The sequence below is a fragment of the Myotis myotis genome, unplaced genomic scaffold (assembly GCF_014108235.1).
Source record: "Myotis myotis isolate mMyoMyo1 unplaced genomic scaffold, mMyoMyo1.p scaffold_m19_p_18, whole genome shotgun sequence".
NCBI lineage: Eukaryota > Metazoa > Chordata > Mammalia > Chiroptera > Vespertilionidae > Myotis > Myotis myotis.
Genome location: NW_023416322.1, coordinates 2339437 through 2353166, shown reverse-complemented (window position 1 = coordinate 2353166; position 13730 = coordinate 2339437). Strand labels below are relative to the sequence as shown.

The 13730-nt window shown below is 57.2% G+C and overlaps 1 protein-coding gene across 3 annotated transcripts in view; it reads left to right on the top strand.

Annotated features, from left to right (window-relative positions):
* Positions 1-13730, top strand: part of RXRG (retinoid X receptor gamma) — a 143877-nt gene that overhangs the window by 100192 nt on the left and 29955 nt on the right. Inside the window, exon 1 of one of the 3 annotated variants that reach the window (XM_036343481.1) lies at positions 6220-7139. The exons of 1 other annotated variant lie outside the window; for it this stretch is intronic. In XM_036343481.1, the coding sequence (XP_036199374.1) occupies positions 7091-7139 (49 nt within the window). In that variant the 5' untranslated portion in view covers positions 6220-7090. Of the gene's footprint in view, positions 1-6219; positions 7140-13730 lie in introns of those variants that run through there. One more of the 3 variants, XM_036343482.1, reaches the window with a different exon arrangement.

The window sequence follows — 13730 nt, the reverse complement described above, 5'->3', positions numbered from 1 at the left end:
TTAATCTTCCATGATAACAGGCAGTTCTCGGGTGAGAATGGACCACATTCTGAGGTTGACTCCCAGGTCCCTGGGGTGCACAACTCCCAGACAGGTTAGAATGTGCTTTCTTTAATCAAAACGAAACAATCACGGTTAACAGAGCTTGATTAATATTTCTTATAATTACTAGGGGCCGGGCACACGAAATTCATGCATAGGTAGGGTCCCTAGGCCTGGCCTGCGATCAGTGCCATCTGTGGGGTGACCAGCATGGCAACAGGGGGCCCCCCCACTGGCACATGCCTTGGCCAGCCTGGTGCCACCTGCTCACCAGCCCTGCACCCTCCCCCCCTCCCGGGGGGGGGGGGTACCCGCCCTGGCTGGCCTGAGGCCTGTGGGCTGGGGGAAGCTCCTGCATTGAGAGTCTGCCCCCTGGTGGTCAGTGTGCATCATAGTGACCAGTCATTCCGCCGTTTGGTCGATTTGCATATTAGGCTTTTATTATACAGGATAGCTAGTCCCCAATATTCTATTTCTGCCCCTAACATTCCCACTGCTATTTCTATCATCTCATATCTATGAGATTAGTCTTAGGTGAAACTGCATTTGCTGGACTGCGTTTGCGTCAGCCTTGGCAGCAGCTCCAGGGATGGGATACAGCGAATGCAGACATTGGACACAGCAGCAAGCAACCAGGCTGCAAAAAACAAACAGAGAAAAATAGAAAAGAATTCCTGCAACCCAGACAGGCTGGGTAGCCAGGAAGATGACGCGGATAAGTCAAATCCAAAACATCCTTCTCGTTGTTTTACCCTGGAGATGGTTTCCCTAATTTGTTGAATGTTGTTTCCTATCAATTGTCAGAAAGATTAAGACAGCACACTCCTTTGAATTCTTAACAACCACGATTATGCTGCAACAGAAACAATCCATTGCTGCCCGTCCTCTAGCACTGCCTCCCTGGCCTGGCCCAGCTCTTGATTCAGCCCCTGCAGAGCCCTGGAGTGGCATTCAGGGCTTTTACCTGACACAAGCCAGTGGGGTCACGTCTGCATTGAGGGAGCTGCCACTACTGGCATAACAAAATGGTTAAAGCCATAGTCGGCAGGGCTCCCGGGGGGGTGTGTGTGTGTGTGTGGGGGGGGGGGGGGCAGGGGCGGGGGTAGGATGGTCAGTGCAGTCCGGAGCCATGGCCGTGAGAAGGTCTCTTCTGGTTCGGAGCCTGTGATGTTCCTGGGGCATGAAGATGGTCACTCGTCCGAAGCAGCTGTCGGCAGGGATATGAATAAACAGTCATCCCCATATCAGAAACCAGCCGGCCGGCAGCTTAGTGTGCCCATGACCGTAAGGGAGGGTGAAATGACCAGAACAGTTCATGTCGTAGCTGTTAGATATGGAAAGGCGGCAACCAGAGCACCCGGGAGTCAGGCATTCACTGCAGGAGGCGGTTCTCATTTCTGCGGATGGACCCTTCCCAGCATCCTGTTGTAGGAAGGTTCTCTCCCCTCAATCTGCACATCAGAGTCACGTGGGCTCTGATAACAGTTCCGAAACCCTGACCACAGCCCCGGACCAACGGAATCACCTCTGGGAGTGGACAAAGGCCTCAGCATGTTTGAAGCTTCCAGGGTGTTTCGAATGTGCAGACAAGTGTGGGGACCGCACCTCAGGGGAGCTCACTGGCGATGAGCAAATAGCTCTGACAATAACACCCCTGGTGGCAAAGCTGTCGGTGGCACCTTGTAGACACAGCATGTGTCTTTGGACACATCTCAGGCCTCGTGGAAATCTCTCTGTTTTTATCCTCACCCGAAGAGATGTTTCTTGATGAGAGAGAGAGAGAGAGAGAGAGAGAGAGAGAGAGAGAGAGAGAGAGAGAGGTGTGAGCGAGAAACATTGATTGCAGTTGCCTCCCATTTATGCCCTGACTGGGGATCGAACCTGAAACCTTTCAGTGTATGGGATGATGCTCTAATCAACTGAGCCACCTGGCCAGGGCCGGCCCCATTCTTCCTGCCGGCTGAGCAGCCTCGCTCACCACCAGCCAGCACTCTTTCTGAATCATTTCTGTCCTTTGAGGACCTCAGCCGCCCAGGTGGATGTACCGCGCCCGCGCCAGTGCAATCCTGTCCACACAAGCACCTGTGATTCCAGGAGAAGGCGCCCGTGAAAATGGCACGTGGGCTGTACAACGTGCGGGTACCTAGGGACACTCACCCCCACGAGTGGCCTTGTAGATCTCCGCACAATCAATGACCGTTTATCCATTCATTAGTCACACATGTACGGGATTTCTATTCTGTGTCAGACTCTATTGTAATGGCTGTTGGGCAACAAAAATGACTGGCCCCGTGGCCTGGCACCCACGGCTTGCTGTTCAGTAAGCGGGCTCTCAGGTGCATTCGCAATGACAGTCCAAGGAAGAGCATGTGGGGTGACTGGGTGGGGCCCGGCCACAGACTGTGGGTACCTCACGGACAGAGTGCTCCCAGAGGGCCACCTGAGGCCCCTGAGAATGGCCTTGGGGCCCGGGTGGGACTTGGACACAGAGCAGAGGGAGGGAGGCCACCCTGAGCAGAAGAGCGGGGTGAACACCCCCGTGAGGGGCCCTGGGGTCACCACTGGGTAATGGCAAGTCATCTGGTTTTGACCAGCACGTGAGGGGGAGATGAAGCCAGGCAGCGTGGTTCTCAGTGGCGCAGAGCTGACTGGCCTCGTGGACACAGAATGGTGGTGAGACCATGGCCCCAGCAGCTGCTGACGGCCCCTCTTCTGGAGGGGAGACCTGAACATTTGCTGGCCCCCCGAATGCACCGAGATCGTCCCCTCCACAGGCCGTCAGGCCCTCTGCACCTCCGCCTGGTCCACTCCCCCTCAGACTCAGCCCTACTCATCCTTTCCACCTGAGCATAACTGTCATTTCCTCACAGAAGTCTGCCCTGACCTTTCCATTTAAATTAGATTCCCTGCCATAGTCTCTCGTCTCAGCCAATTATTTCCCTTCCTGGCACACATGTATGGGATGTGCAGTGATGCATCTGTGTCTGTGCCTATGGGCTGCTGTCCATCTCCTCCCCCGACTGCGCATGTTCTCTGAGGCCAGGGCCTTGGTGTGTCTGGTCCCTCAGCCTGTCCCCAGGGACTGACATGCAAGAAGCCCTCCGTACGTGTTGGCTGAATGATCATTGAATGAGTGAGTGAATGAATGAATCCCAGAAAAGAGGAACAGTGATTTATAGACGCCCGGCACCCACATATATAATAGAAACATATGAATGACAGAAGGATCACTGCTTGGTGACAGACACAGTGGCTGAGAGCAAGTGGGGCCTGGCTGTCATACCCATTTCTGCCACGTCCTGGCTGGGAGAGATCACAACCTAAGTCGAGTTTGGCTGAGTAGCCTCTTGCCTTCTCCCCCTCACAGCGTGGTCTCTCATTCCTCGTCTGTAACATGAGCTGCTACGTCTGCCCGGCTTAAGTTCAGTGTTTGGGGAAGCCCATCAAACCCTGACGTTCCGGTGCCCAGGCCGAGCACCTCACATGGAGGCCAGGAGTCTGTCAATGCTGTGGAGATACTGCCTCTAACGCCTGCTGGCGGCCATTATCAAATCGATGACTCTGCTTTTCATTCACGTTTGTTGCGAAATATTATCTTCTATCGCCCCTGGTCCAAAGCAAAACAATGAACCCAGGAATGGGACCAGCGGTGAAGGTATAGTTACCAGGGTAACGTATCAGGCTGCCCCTGCATTGAACACACCAGCGAAGATGCAGGCAGACCTCCGTGCTCACCGGATGCGGATGGCATCGACAGAAGCAGAGCGTGGTGTCTGAGAGGACTAGGTCATCGGAGGACCCCACAGTCATGAGCCCAGCATCCTTGTAAGTGAACGTGCTCATCTGGCCGGGGACCGTGTGCTTGGCCTGTCGGTTGAGAATTCAGGAACAGCTGGAGACAGCGAGTGACTGATGCCGGGGGCGGCCTGGGAACCGCTTCTGGGAGGATCACGTTGTTATGTCAACAATGGTCTGGGACAAGACACAGCGGTGCCATGCAGAACGTGCGGATTAAAGACCAAAGCCGCAGTCAGGCTTCCTGGCCTTCGCAAAGCTCACGGCTTGTTATGGGCTGTGAGGCCAGATGGAAGGTGTCACAAGGGAGGCTCTGGGATAAGCACGTCGAGCATTTCCTAACGAAAAAATATTTGTCAAGCACCTACCAGCGGTTCTAGCATTTATGTGGGAAAACAATGGGTGTGGGGCACAGGCGGGACAAGGCCAACGGCATGAACAACGAACCAGAAGCTGGAGTGAACCAACAGTGCTCCCACCGTGAGCGAAGCATCCAGACCAGAAGCGACTGACAGAGAAAGGGAAGAGAGAAAGCCAAGAGAGTGTGACTTCCTTACAGTCTAAAACAAACAGCCCCGAACCAGCCCCCAACAGAACACACGCGCAGCCATCATCACGCCTGAGCCATGAAACCAAAAGGAAACCCAGGAGCCTCAGGGAGGTGGCGGCGCGGGTGTTTCCGTGGCGAGTGAGCTCGCTCGCCAAGGTCACGGGCTGGAGAGGTGGAGCCGTGTGTCCGTGGGCCTGGGGGTGGCTGTCCCAGAGCACTTGCCAGAGAGGCCAGGACGGGAGGTGTCTCCACGCCAGGCTGAGGAATCTGGCTTCATTCTGTGAAAACGCACCTCACCTATCAAAGGGAAGAAGACCGAGCCCACCACCAAGCAGGTCATGGTGACATTGCCCTCGGACGAGGCCCTGGAGAGCCCGTGTGAAAGGCTGGCGTGGAGTCCGGAAAGAGCCCTGCAGCACCGGTTCACCGAAAGGCCACGTGTGCCGGGACAGCGTGCTTCCGCCCTTGCCGGGTGGACGCTGGAAACGCGGTTTGTGCGTCACTAAGACACGTGTTTCTGAGACCTCCGTGGGGAGAATGGGCTGCTGTGCCATGGGTGCTGGATTCATTCGAGTTGAATTTGAGGGCGAAGGAGGCTCTGGAATCGTCCAGCCCTGCTCGGACAGGTTACAAATGAGCAAAGGAGATAAGGCGTGTACGTCAGCACCATCATCATGGAAAGAGCGTGCACGCATTTGCTGTGCTCTGGTGTATTCTAGGTGGTTCTAGGTGTGGACTCATTAGATCCTCAAGACATACCCATGCGGTCACCGCGTGGGGGACTGGCCAGTGTGGTGAGGCGGTCAGCGGTGGACTGGGACTCGCGTCCAGCCGCTGGCTTCTGCACTGGTGCTTTCTCTACAGACCCAACCTCGCCAGGCCAGGCCAGGGAACATGGAGGGACAGGGCCCGGCACTGGCGAGTGGACATAGCGGTGGCGGGCTCTAAAACGTGGTCCTTGCTGTGTCCTTTCAGCATTTTACCCATGAGTCGGATGAACTATGGAAGGCGGCTCAGGATCCTCAGAAGCCATGGATGGGGAGGCATAAGAAACAGACTGGAAGAAACAGCCGGATCCGGATGATGGGAGGGTGCGTGGACCCGGATTTCATGGCAGAGGAGCGAGGGAGGTGCACGCTGGCCTCCGAGCCGACGCCCAGGAATGGGGGGCAGACTGTGGCTAAGGGAGACAGACCTGGGGTGTCAGGTTCGCTTGACAGGAGTTAACTGTGGGGCTAATGCCCCCGACGTCGTCCCTGCTCTGGCTCTTTCCTCTTCACTTGTCCTGGGTCCTCCTAGCCATGGAGTCTTGGTTTTCTCCCCTGGGCCCCTGACTTGACCTCCCTCCCTGGCTCGCTCTGTCCAAGGCCGTGCAGGAGAAACCCTCGGATCCTTGTTCCAGTGTCAGGGCTCAGCTGACCCCTCGGGGGCCTGACAGTGCCCCCATAGCTCTGCCCACACACACAGCACCAGGAGAAGAGTCGCATCCAAGTCGGGGCACCCTGCTTCCCCGGGGAGGGCGGGCAGCTCTGTGAATTAACGTGCAGCACAGAGAAAGGAGGGGTCGCCAGTGCCCTTGGGCGCTCGGGGACGATGGGATGTGAAGACGAGCATGCCAGGAGGACATAGACTGCGGGCATGAGGTTTGTGTCTGAATTTGCAGAAGATCCCGCCCTGACAACCCCCCAGCATCTCTTGTGTGGCTCCAGGGAGGTGCCTGGAACCTGTGGGCGGGAGCTGCAGGGGCAGGGGCAGATCTCAGCTCCATAAAGCCCTTTCTCATGGTGAGAACTGCCCAGAAATGGAGTGGGAGAGGAGGAAGCCCCCCTCGTTGGAGGTGGTCAAGTATAGGCTGAGCAGTGGCTGGTCAGGAAAGCTGCATCCCAGGCCAGATGCCTAAGGGATACCTGGACTTTGACTTGTGGGTTGGTCCCACCCAAGGGAGTGTCTGTGTCAGTGAGGACTCGGTGCTTTGACAGGGTGGAGGTGAGCACCCTCCAGGGCAAGGTCAGTGAACAACCCCTGTGTGAGGTGAGCAAGAGCCTCCGCTGCCCTTGTCTCGCTTCCCCTGTGAGAGCCAGTGCCTCGGCCGCTCAGGAGAGCCCTCGGGACCCGGGGCGGCTCTAGTCCGGCTCCCATCGCTGCCCCTCCCACAGCTGCTCTCAGGTCCTATCGCAAGTACATCGGACACAGAGCAGCCGAACTGAGAAAATGCATTTTAATAAAACCCATTGATTTTTGTGGGTGCAAGTCAAGGAAAAGGCACCTAAAGAGTCTTCCATCCCCTGCCACCTCCCCCCTCTCCTGACCTGTGGTGGGGCGGTCACACATCGATCCTTCCTGGATAATAGATCGCGCCACCAGGAGGACCCCCGGGACCGAAGGGAGCTGGGAGCAGCGCTGCAGCCCAGCCGAGTTAATCAAACCAGCAACAGGATCTCAGGGCGGCAGCGGCGCGCGGAGGCATTATGCGTGATTACTGACAGGCACCAGCTGCCGGTCGGCTCCAGCGCGCTATGCGGCCGCCCCAGTTGAGAGGCGGATTCCTGGCTAATCCCCGAGGGCTGGCCCAGCCCGCGCAGCCGGGTGCGGGGTGGCGATGACCACTCTTGGGCGCCCGAGTTGAAGGGCACGGCCGTGCCTGGGGCGGGGAGCCGCGATCTTCAGAGACCCGGCAGCGAGGACTATGAGTGGAGAGTAAACATGTACGGGAATTATCCTCACTTCATGAAGTTCCCCACCAGCTTTGGCGGTGAGTGTGGCACCTTCTGGACTGTCCTGGGGAGATGGAGGGGACACGGGGGACCGCTAACGGGATTAGTATTGAATCCTTTATGTGTGCATGCATGTGCACTGTGCTTGCGTGTCAGTGTGCGTGTGCACGAGAGAGGGGAGAGATGGCCGTGGGTGATGGTGCTTTTGCACATCCCAGTGAGAGCACGGGGGAGCGTATGCGGGTCTGCACATGGGAGACCAGCTGGAAGCTGCACATTGTTGCAGCGGCATGTGAGTGTGTTAGAGTGTGTGTGAGTGTGTGAGTGTGTGTGTGAGTGTGTGTGTGAGAGTGTGTGTGAGTGTGTGAGTGTGTGTGAGTGTGTGTGAGTGTGTGTGAGTGTGTGAGAGTGTGTGTGAGTGTGTGAGTGTGTGTGTGTGTGAGTGTGTGTGAGTGTGTGAGTGTGAGTGTGTGTGTGTGAGAGTGTGTGTGAGTGTGTGAGTGTGTGTGAGTGTGTGAGTGTGTGAGAGTGTGTGTGAGTGTGTGAGTGTGTGTGTGAGTGTGTGAGTGTGTGAATGTGTGTGTGAGTGTGTGAGTGTGAGTGTGTGTGACTGTGAGTGTGTGAGTGAGTGTGTGTGTGAGTGTGTGTGAGTGTGTGAGTGTGAGTGTGTGTGACTGTGTGTGAGTGAGTGTGTGTGTGAGTGTGTGAGTGTGAGTGTGTGTGACTGTGTGTGTGTGAGTGTGTGTGTGTATGTGAAGTGGAGAGTTAAAGAACACCCAGATCGCAGTGAGGAGAAGGGGAGAGGGAAGGACCGCGTCTGCTGAGGGTTCCAGGACACTTCAGAACAAGAGCTTGCTGTATTGAAAAGTAGATTTCTAAAAGCAAACACGAGCTTTAATTTGCAGTGCTGTCCCTCCTGTGTTCTTGCCTTTTGTTTTGCTAATCGCCCTGGTCGCTCCCCTGCTGTCGCCAATTCCCAGCCAGGGTCACTGTCCTCACTTCCCTGGGGTGGGGCTGGCTGGCAACCCATCCCCCAGACACACTCCCCAAGGCCTGGGATTCCCTGACAGTTGCCCGGCCTGAGTGAATGGAACGGACAGCTGACCGGCTGGCCTCTCCCCGTCAGCTGGTGGCGGCAGCGCCTGCCCCGGGCCCTGGAGCTCCTGTCCTGCCCGTGCTGCTGGCAGGCAGGACAAAGCAGAAATTCTTGTCCAGTCTGGAGGAGGAAAAGACCCTGCTCCCCTGACTCCGTGCGGGCAGGCGGCAGCTCGTCCATGCTGCGCTGGGCAGGACGCTTGTGGGCAGGTGCAGTGGTCCTTCCTGGCGGCGTCAGGCCCGGGGCTGCCCATGCGTTCAGGGGGCACAGGTGGTGGTTCTGAGCCAAGCGCGCTGTCAGGCACGGGATACAGATGTGCATGCGACATGGTCGTTGCCCCTTGGGTGGGGTGGGCTCATCACGCAGATGCACGTCACGGTGGGCGGTGGCCGCCTGGACGCAGGGGTGTGGGCTGTGGCTGTGATCCTGGAAGAGGTCGAGTTCAGGTGATTGGGGCCAGTCTCGTGACGGCCCAGTGAGCGTGGCGGCCAAGGCTGCGGCCTGGACATCCGATCTCTGGTTCACAGCTGGGTCACCGGGCCTGGGTGTGAAACGCCTTCCCAGCTCCCATCCTGGGCCCACCCACAGCCAGCAGCCCTTTCTCCGCTGCCTCCAGTTCAGGTGTCTGAAGAACAGCCAACCCCTGAGACCCCTGGGGCCCGAGTCTGTGAGGTTCTGGCCTCATGAAAGCCCAGGAGACCCGCTGGGACAGTTGGGGTGAAAAGGGCTGAAGGAGGAGGGTTTGGGAGAGAGCGGAGATGAAGGCTGGAGAACGAAGGTCTGGTCCACAGTTCAGGGGGGCCGCTTGATGGCGCCCTGGGTGCTGGCTGCAGGCTCAGAGCACCTCGGGCCTCGCTGTGCATTTGTGTGCATGCCGTGTCCAGGGTGGCAGGGACGAGGCCAAGGGTCAGTGCGGCTGAGTGGGAGAGCCTTCCAGAAAGCCCTGCTTCACACTTAAATAGGATCCCTTCAATCTGACATAGTGAGAGGAGGAAGGAAGAAGGAAGGAGGGAAGGAAGGAAGGAGGGAAAGAAGGAAGGAAGGAGGGAAGGAAGGAAGGAAGGAAGGAAGGAAAGAAGGAAGGAAGGAGGGAAGGAAGGAAGGAAGGAGGGAAGGAAGGAAGGAGGAAGGAGGAGGGAAGGAAGGAGGGAGGGAAGGAGGGAAGGAAGGAGGGAGGGAAGGAGGAAGGAAGGAAGGAGGATGGAAGGAGGGAAGGAAGGAAGGAAGGAAGGAGGAGGGAAGGAAGGGAGAGGAAGGAGGAAGGAGGAAGGAGGGAGAGGGAAGGAGGGGAAGAGGAAGGAGGAGGGAAGAGGAGGAAGGAAGGAAAGGAGGGAAGGAAGGGAAGGAGGGAGGAAGGAGGAGGAAGGAAGGAAGGAAGGAAGGAAGGAAGGAAGGAAGGAGGGAAGGAGGAAGGAGGGAAGGATGGAAGGAAGGAAGGAAGGAGGGAAGGAAGGAAAGAAGGAGGGAAGGAGGAAGGAAGAAGGAGGAAGGAGGAGGAAGGAAGGAAGGAAGGAGGAAGGAAGGAGGGAAGGAAGGAGGGAAGGAAGGAAGGAGGGAAGGAAGGAAGGAGGGAAAGAGGGAAGGAGGAAAGGAAGGAAGGAAGGAAGGAAGGAAGGGAGGGAGGAAGGAGGGAAGGAGGGAAGGAAGGAGGGAAGGAGGGAAGGAAGGAGGGAAGGAAGGAAGGAAGGAGGGAAGGAAGGAAGGAGGAAGGAAGGAAGGAAGGAAGGAAGGAAGGAAGGAAGGAAGGAAGGAGGGAAGGACGGAGGGAAGGAAGGAGGGAAGGAAGGAGGGAAGGAAGGAGGAAGGAAGGAGGGAAGGAAGGAGGGAAGGAGGGAAGGAAGGAAAGGAAGGAAGGAGGAAGGAAGGAGGAAGGAAGGAGGAAGGAAGGAGGGAAGGAGGGAAGGAAGGAGGGAAGGAAGGAGGGAAGGAGGGAAGGAAGGAAGGAAGGAAGGAAGGAGGGAAGGAAGGAGGGAAGGAAGGAGGGAAGGAGGGAAGGAGGGAAGGAAGGAGGGAAGGAGGGAAGGAGGGAAGGAAGGAGGGAAGGAAGGAGGGAAGGAAGGAGGGAAGGAAGGAAGGAGGGAAGGAAGGAGGAGGGAAGGAAGGAAGGAGGGAAGGAAGGAAGGAGAGAGGGAAGGAAGGAGGGAGGGAAGGAAGGAAGGAGGGAGGGAAGGAAGGAAGGAACTGAGTTTGGTTCCTAGCTTTCACTGACTAGCTGTGTGAGCTGAAGCAAGACATGGAACCTCTCTGAGCCTCAGTGTCTTCGTCTGTAAATGGAGCTGATAATCCCACCCTCAGGACATTGCTGTGAGAATCCCATATGCTAATGCCCGAAAAAGCAGTTACTGCAGCACTGTCCGTATCGGGTATTTAATACAAGTTAATATGTTCATTCCCTCCATTGTACTTAAGTACTAACATGCAAATTAATTTTAAAAACCAAGCATCTCTGCAGAAGGACGCACTAGGAATCTGGGGAATAGAAGGAAATGCGCGGAGACCCACAGGCTTGGCCGGCCGGGGCGGACATCGATGCGGGAACTCCGGTATTTGGCGCAATTCGGTCTGAGACAGAAGGAAACGCAGGCGCAAGGCAGCCTGGGAGGAAACGAGTTGTTTGCAGAGCTGGAGGGAAAGGCTCGCCTGGTTGGTTACTTGCCCCTCTGACGCCACGCTGCCTCCTCATGGCTGGGGGGGGACAGTGATTTTGTTTCATTGCCGCTGTTGTGTTTGCTCGGCCAGGGAAGAGGCTGCTGAGACAGGAGCCCAGGATGTGCCGCCCGGACGTCTGCTGAGGGCCTGCAGGGAGGCAGCAGGGCCACCGCAGGGATGGGCACACCAAGGGGCTGGAGAGGGTGGCACCTGCAGCTGCCCACCACCTTGGTCCCAGCGCTGAAGTTGTGGGGCACTGGGGCGCCCAGTCAATGTGCCCTCTGCCCTCTGCGGACCTGCAGGTGGAACCTCCGGGCTCCTGGGACTTGGGGGATTTCCAGGAAGCAGATCTCCCTCAGGACATGGCTCCTGGGACTTGTGTGTGTGTGTGGGGGGGGGGGGGGAGGGGTTTCAGGAAGCAGATCTCCCTCAGGACATAGCTCTTGGACTTGTGGGGGGATTTCAGGAAGCAGATCACCCTCAGGACATGGCTCCTGGACTTGTGGGGGGATTTCAGGAAGCAGATCACCCTCAGGACATGGCTCCTGGACTTGTGTCCGGGGCTGTGCTCACCAGCTGTCAGACCATCGTCCCATCAGTGAAGTGAACCAGACGCTCAGGTGGCCAAAGGGGGGTGGCTGGCGGGTGGCAGTGCCCACAAAGGCCCATGTCCCCCCTCCGGCCTGCCCGTGCTGAGGCGAAAACCCTTGTCTTCAAAGCCAAGTCCTGGCTTTGCCAGCTGCTCAGGACGAAATTTGTTTGTCTCAAGAGACAGGTGTCACCTCTAAGAAGATGGCACCCCGAGCCCGTAATCCCACATCCAATTGGGGGTAATCCTCAGGGCAGGCGGGCGGGTGGGAGGGGAGGCTCTCAGTTCTTCTCAAGCCCGAGGGGTCAGGAGCCCACCCCAGGGGTCAGGATCCGGCAGCCTCAGCACTGCCCTCTGGCCGCAGACTCAGGAAGGAAAGTGCCGGAGGAAAGTCTCACTGCCCTCTGGCCGCAGACTCAGGAAGGAAAGTCACTTACCTCAGGACCCTCCGAGCCGCCACTTCCTGCTCCTCCTGCAGATGAGGGCACGGGGGCATTGCCAGGCCCCAGAGCTGGCAGAAGGCACAGCTGGGAGTGGGACCAGGCATTTGGCTGCAGAGTCTGCGCTCCGCTGAGCTGCCTGTGGCGACCTCTCTGGGCCATGGTCTTCCTCTGGGAGCTGCGGGCAGCAGCCCACCCGAGGGGTCAGGAGCCCACCCGAGGCGTCAGGATGCGGCAGCCTCAGCACTGCCCTCTGGCTGCAGACTCAGGAAGGAAAGTATAGCAGGATAGCATAGCAGGCCCCTGGGTCACGTGACCTCTGGAGAGTTAATTGGCGACTTCTTCTGGGGCCTCCTGATTTGCAAGAGCCCTGACCCTGAGCATCTGGAGAACAGTTGCTTCTCCACCCAGGAATGGACATGGGAGAGCTTGAGTGGGAGATGGTTGTGTGTGTGTGGTGTATGCACGCACGTGTATACATGTATGCATGCGCATGTGTGTATGTATGTGCATACGTATGTATATGTATGTGTGTGTGTGTGTGTGTGCATGCCAGGTGTGTGGGTGGCTGATAGGGACCTACTGTGGGAGTAAGTGGTTGGTGGCTGGGGCTTCTGTACGGATGAGATCTAGGAAGGAACATATTTAGTATAAACTGTTTTCTGAAATAGTTACAATCTTACCAAGAGGGAGAGAGCAGAGCAGCAAGCGGGGAGAAGCTGCCGGAAGCCCTCTGCCTCTTCCTGCCCCTGGTTGTGCAGCTGTGTGTCCACAGAGTCCCTGCCACCAGCCGGGGGCTGGGACGTCCGGGCTCCCAGAGGAACCTGCCCGTTGAAAGTGCGACGCGTGAGGCCCAGGGAATGTCAGTCTATTTCCTCGAATGCCTGGGGTGGGTGGCTGTCATGAGACTGACCCAGGTCCCGGCTCGGTGACCTTCACAAGAGCGAAAGAATAGCCTGCATTTATTAGGCCCCTACTGTGTTTCAAACCTTTGTCCAAGGGTGTGACATGCAGCATCTCCATGTCCTCAAGGACCCCAGGAGGGGAGGTGCTATATTGTTCGCACCCCATGTTACTCAGGAAGGCGCAGCCATGGGGAGCTGGAGTCACCTGCCCAAGGCCGCCCCGTCCTTCTCTGCATGCTCACAGCTCACTCCGGGGTCGTAAGGCACCTTTTTCTTTTGACCATGAACACTTGCAGCAAATGAATAAAATGCCCGGGGTGGGGGCAGGGGCCTGGCCCTGCAGGTGCTAATGAAACAAAGTCAACTTTTCCCAGGTGGACCCCACTTCACTCTAATGCCTGGAACGCGATTTTACCTTTTGGAGCAGGATCGGCAAACCTTTTCTCTAAAGAACCAGAGAGTAAATGTCTGAGTCTTTGCCGACTACAGGGCCTCTGTCTCAACTGCTCAGATCTGTCTTGGTGTGAACGCCCGCTGTCGTCAACGCATGAGACGTGCCAGCTACCCACACGGGCTGTGCTATATCCTGGCAGTTTGCCGGCCACCGGGGTCCTGCTGAGAACTTTACGACCGTCTCTGACTGTTCCCAGGGATTCCCAATGCTAGCCCTTCCCCGGCTTCCCTGGCACTGACTGAGTCTTCAAAGCCAGACAGAAGGGTCATCTGACCCTCCAGTTACAGATGAGGACACTTGGGAAACAGGACCTGTAGCTTTTTGTGGTCTTCAAACTGGGTTCCCCAGGCCCAAGCTGGTTTGGCTCAGTGGATAGAGTATTGGCCTGTGGACTGAAGGGTCCAGGGTTTGATTCTGGTCAAGGGCATGTACCTCGGTTGCTTGATTCCCAGCCCTGGTTGGGGCAAGTGTGGGAGGCAACCAATCGATGTGTCTC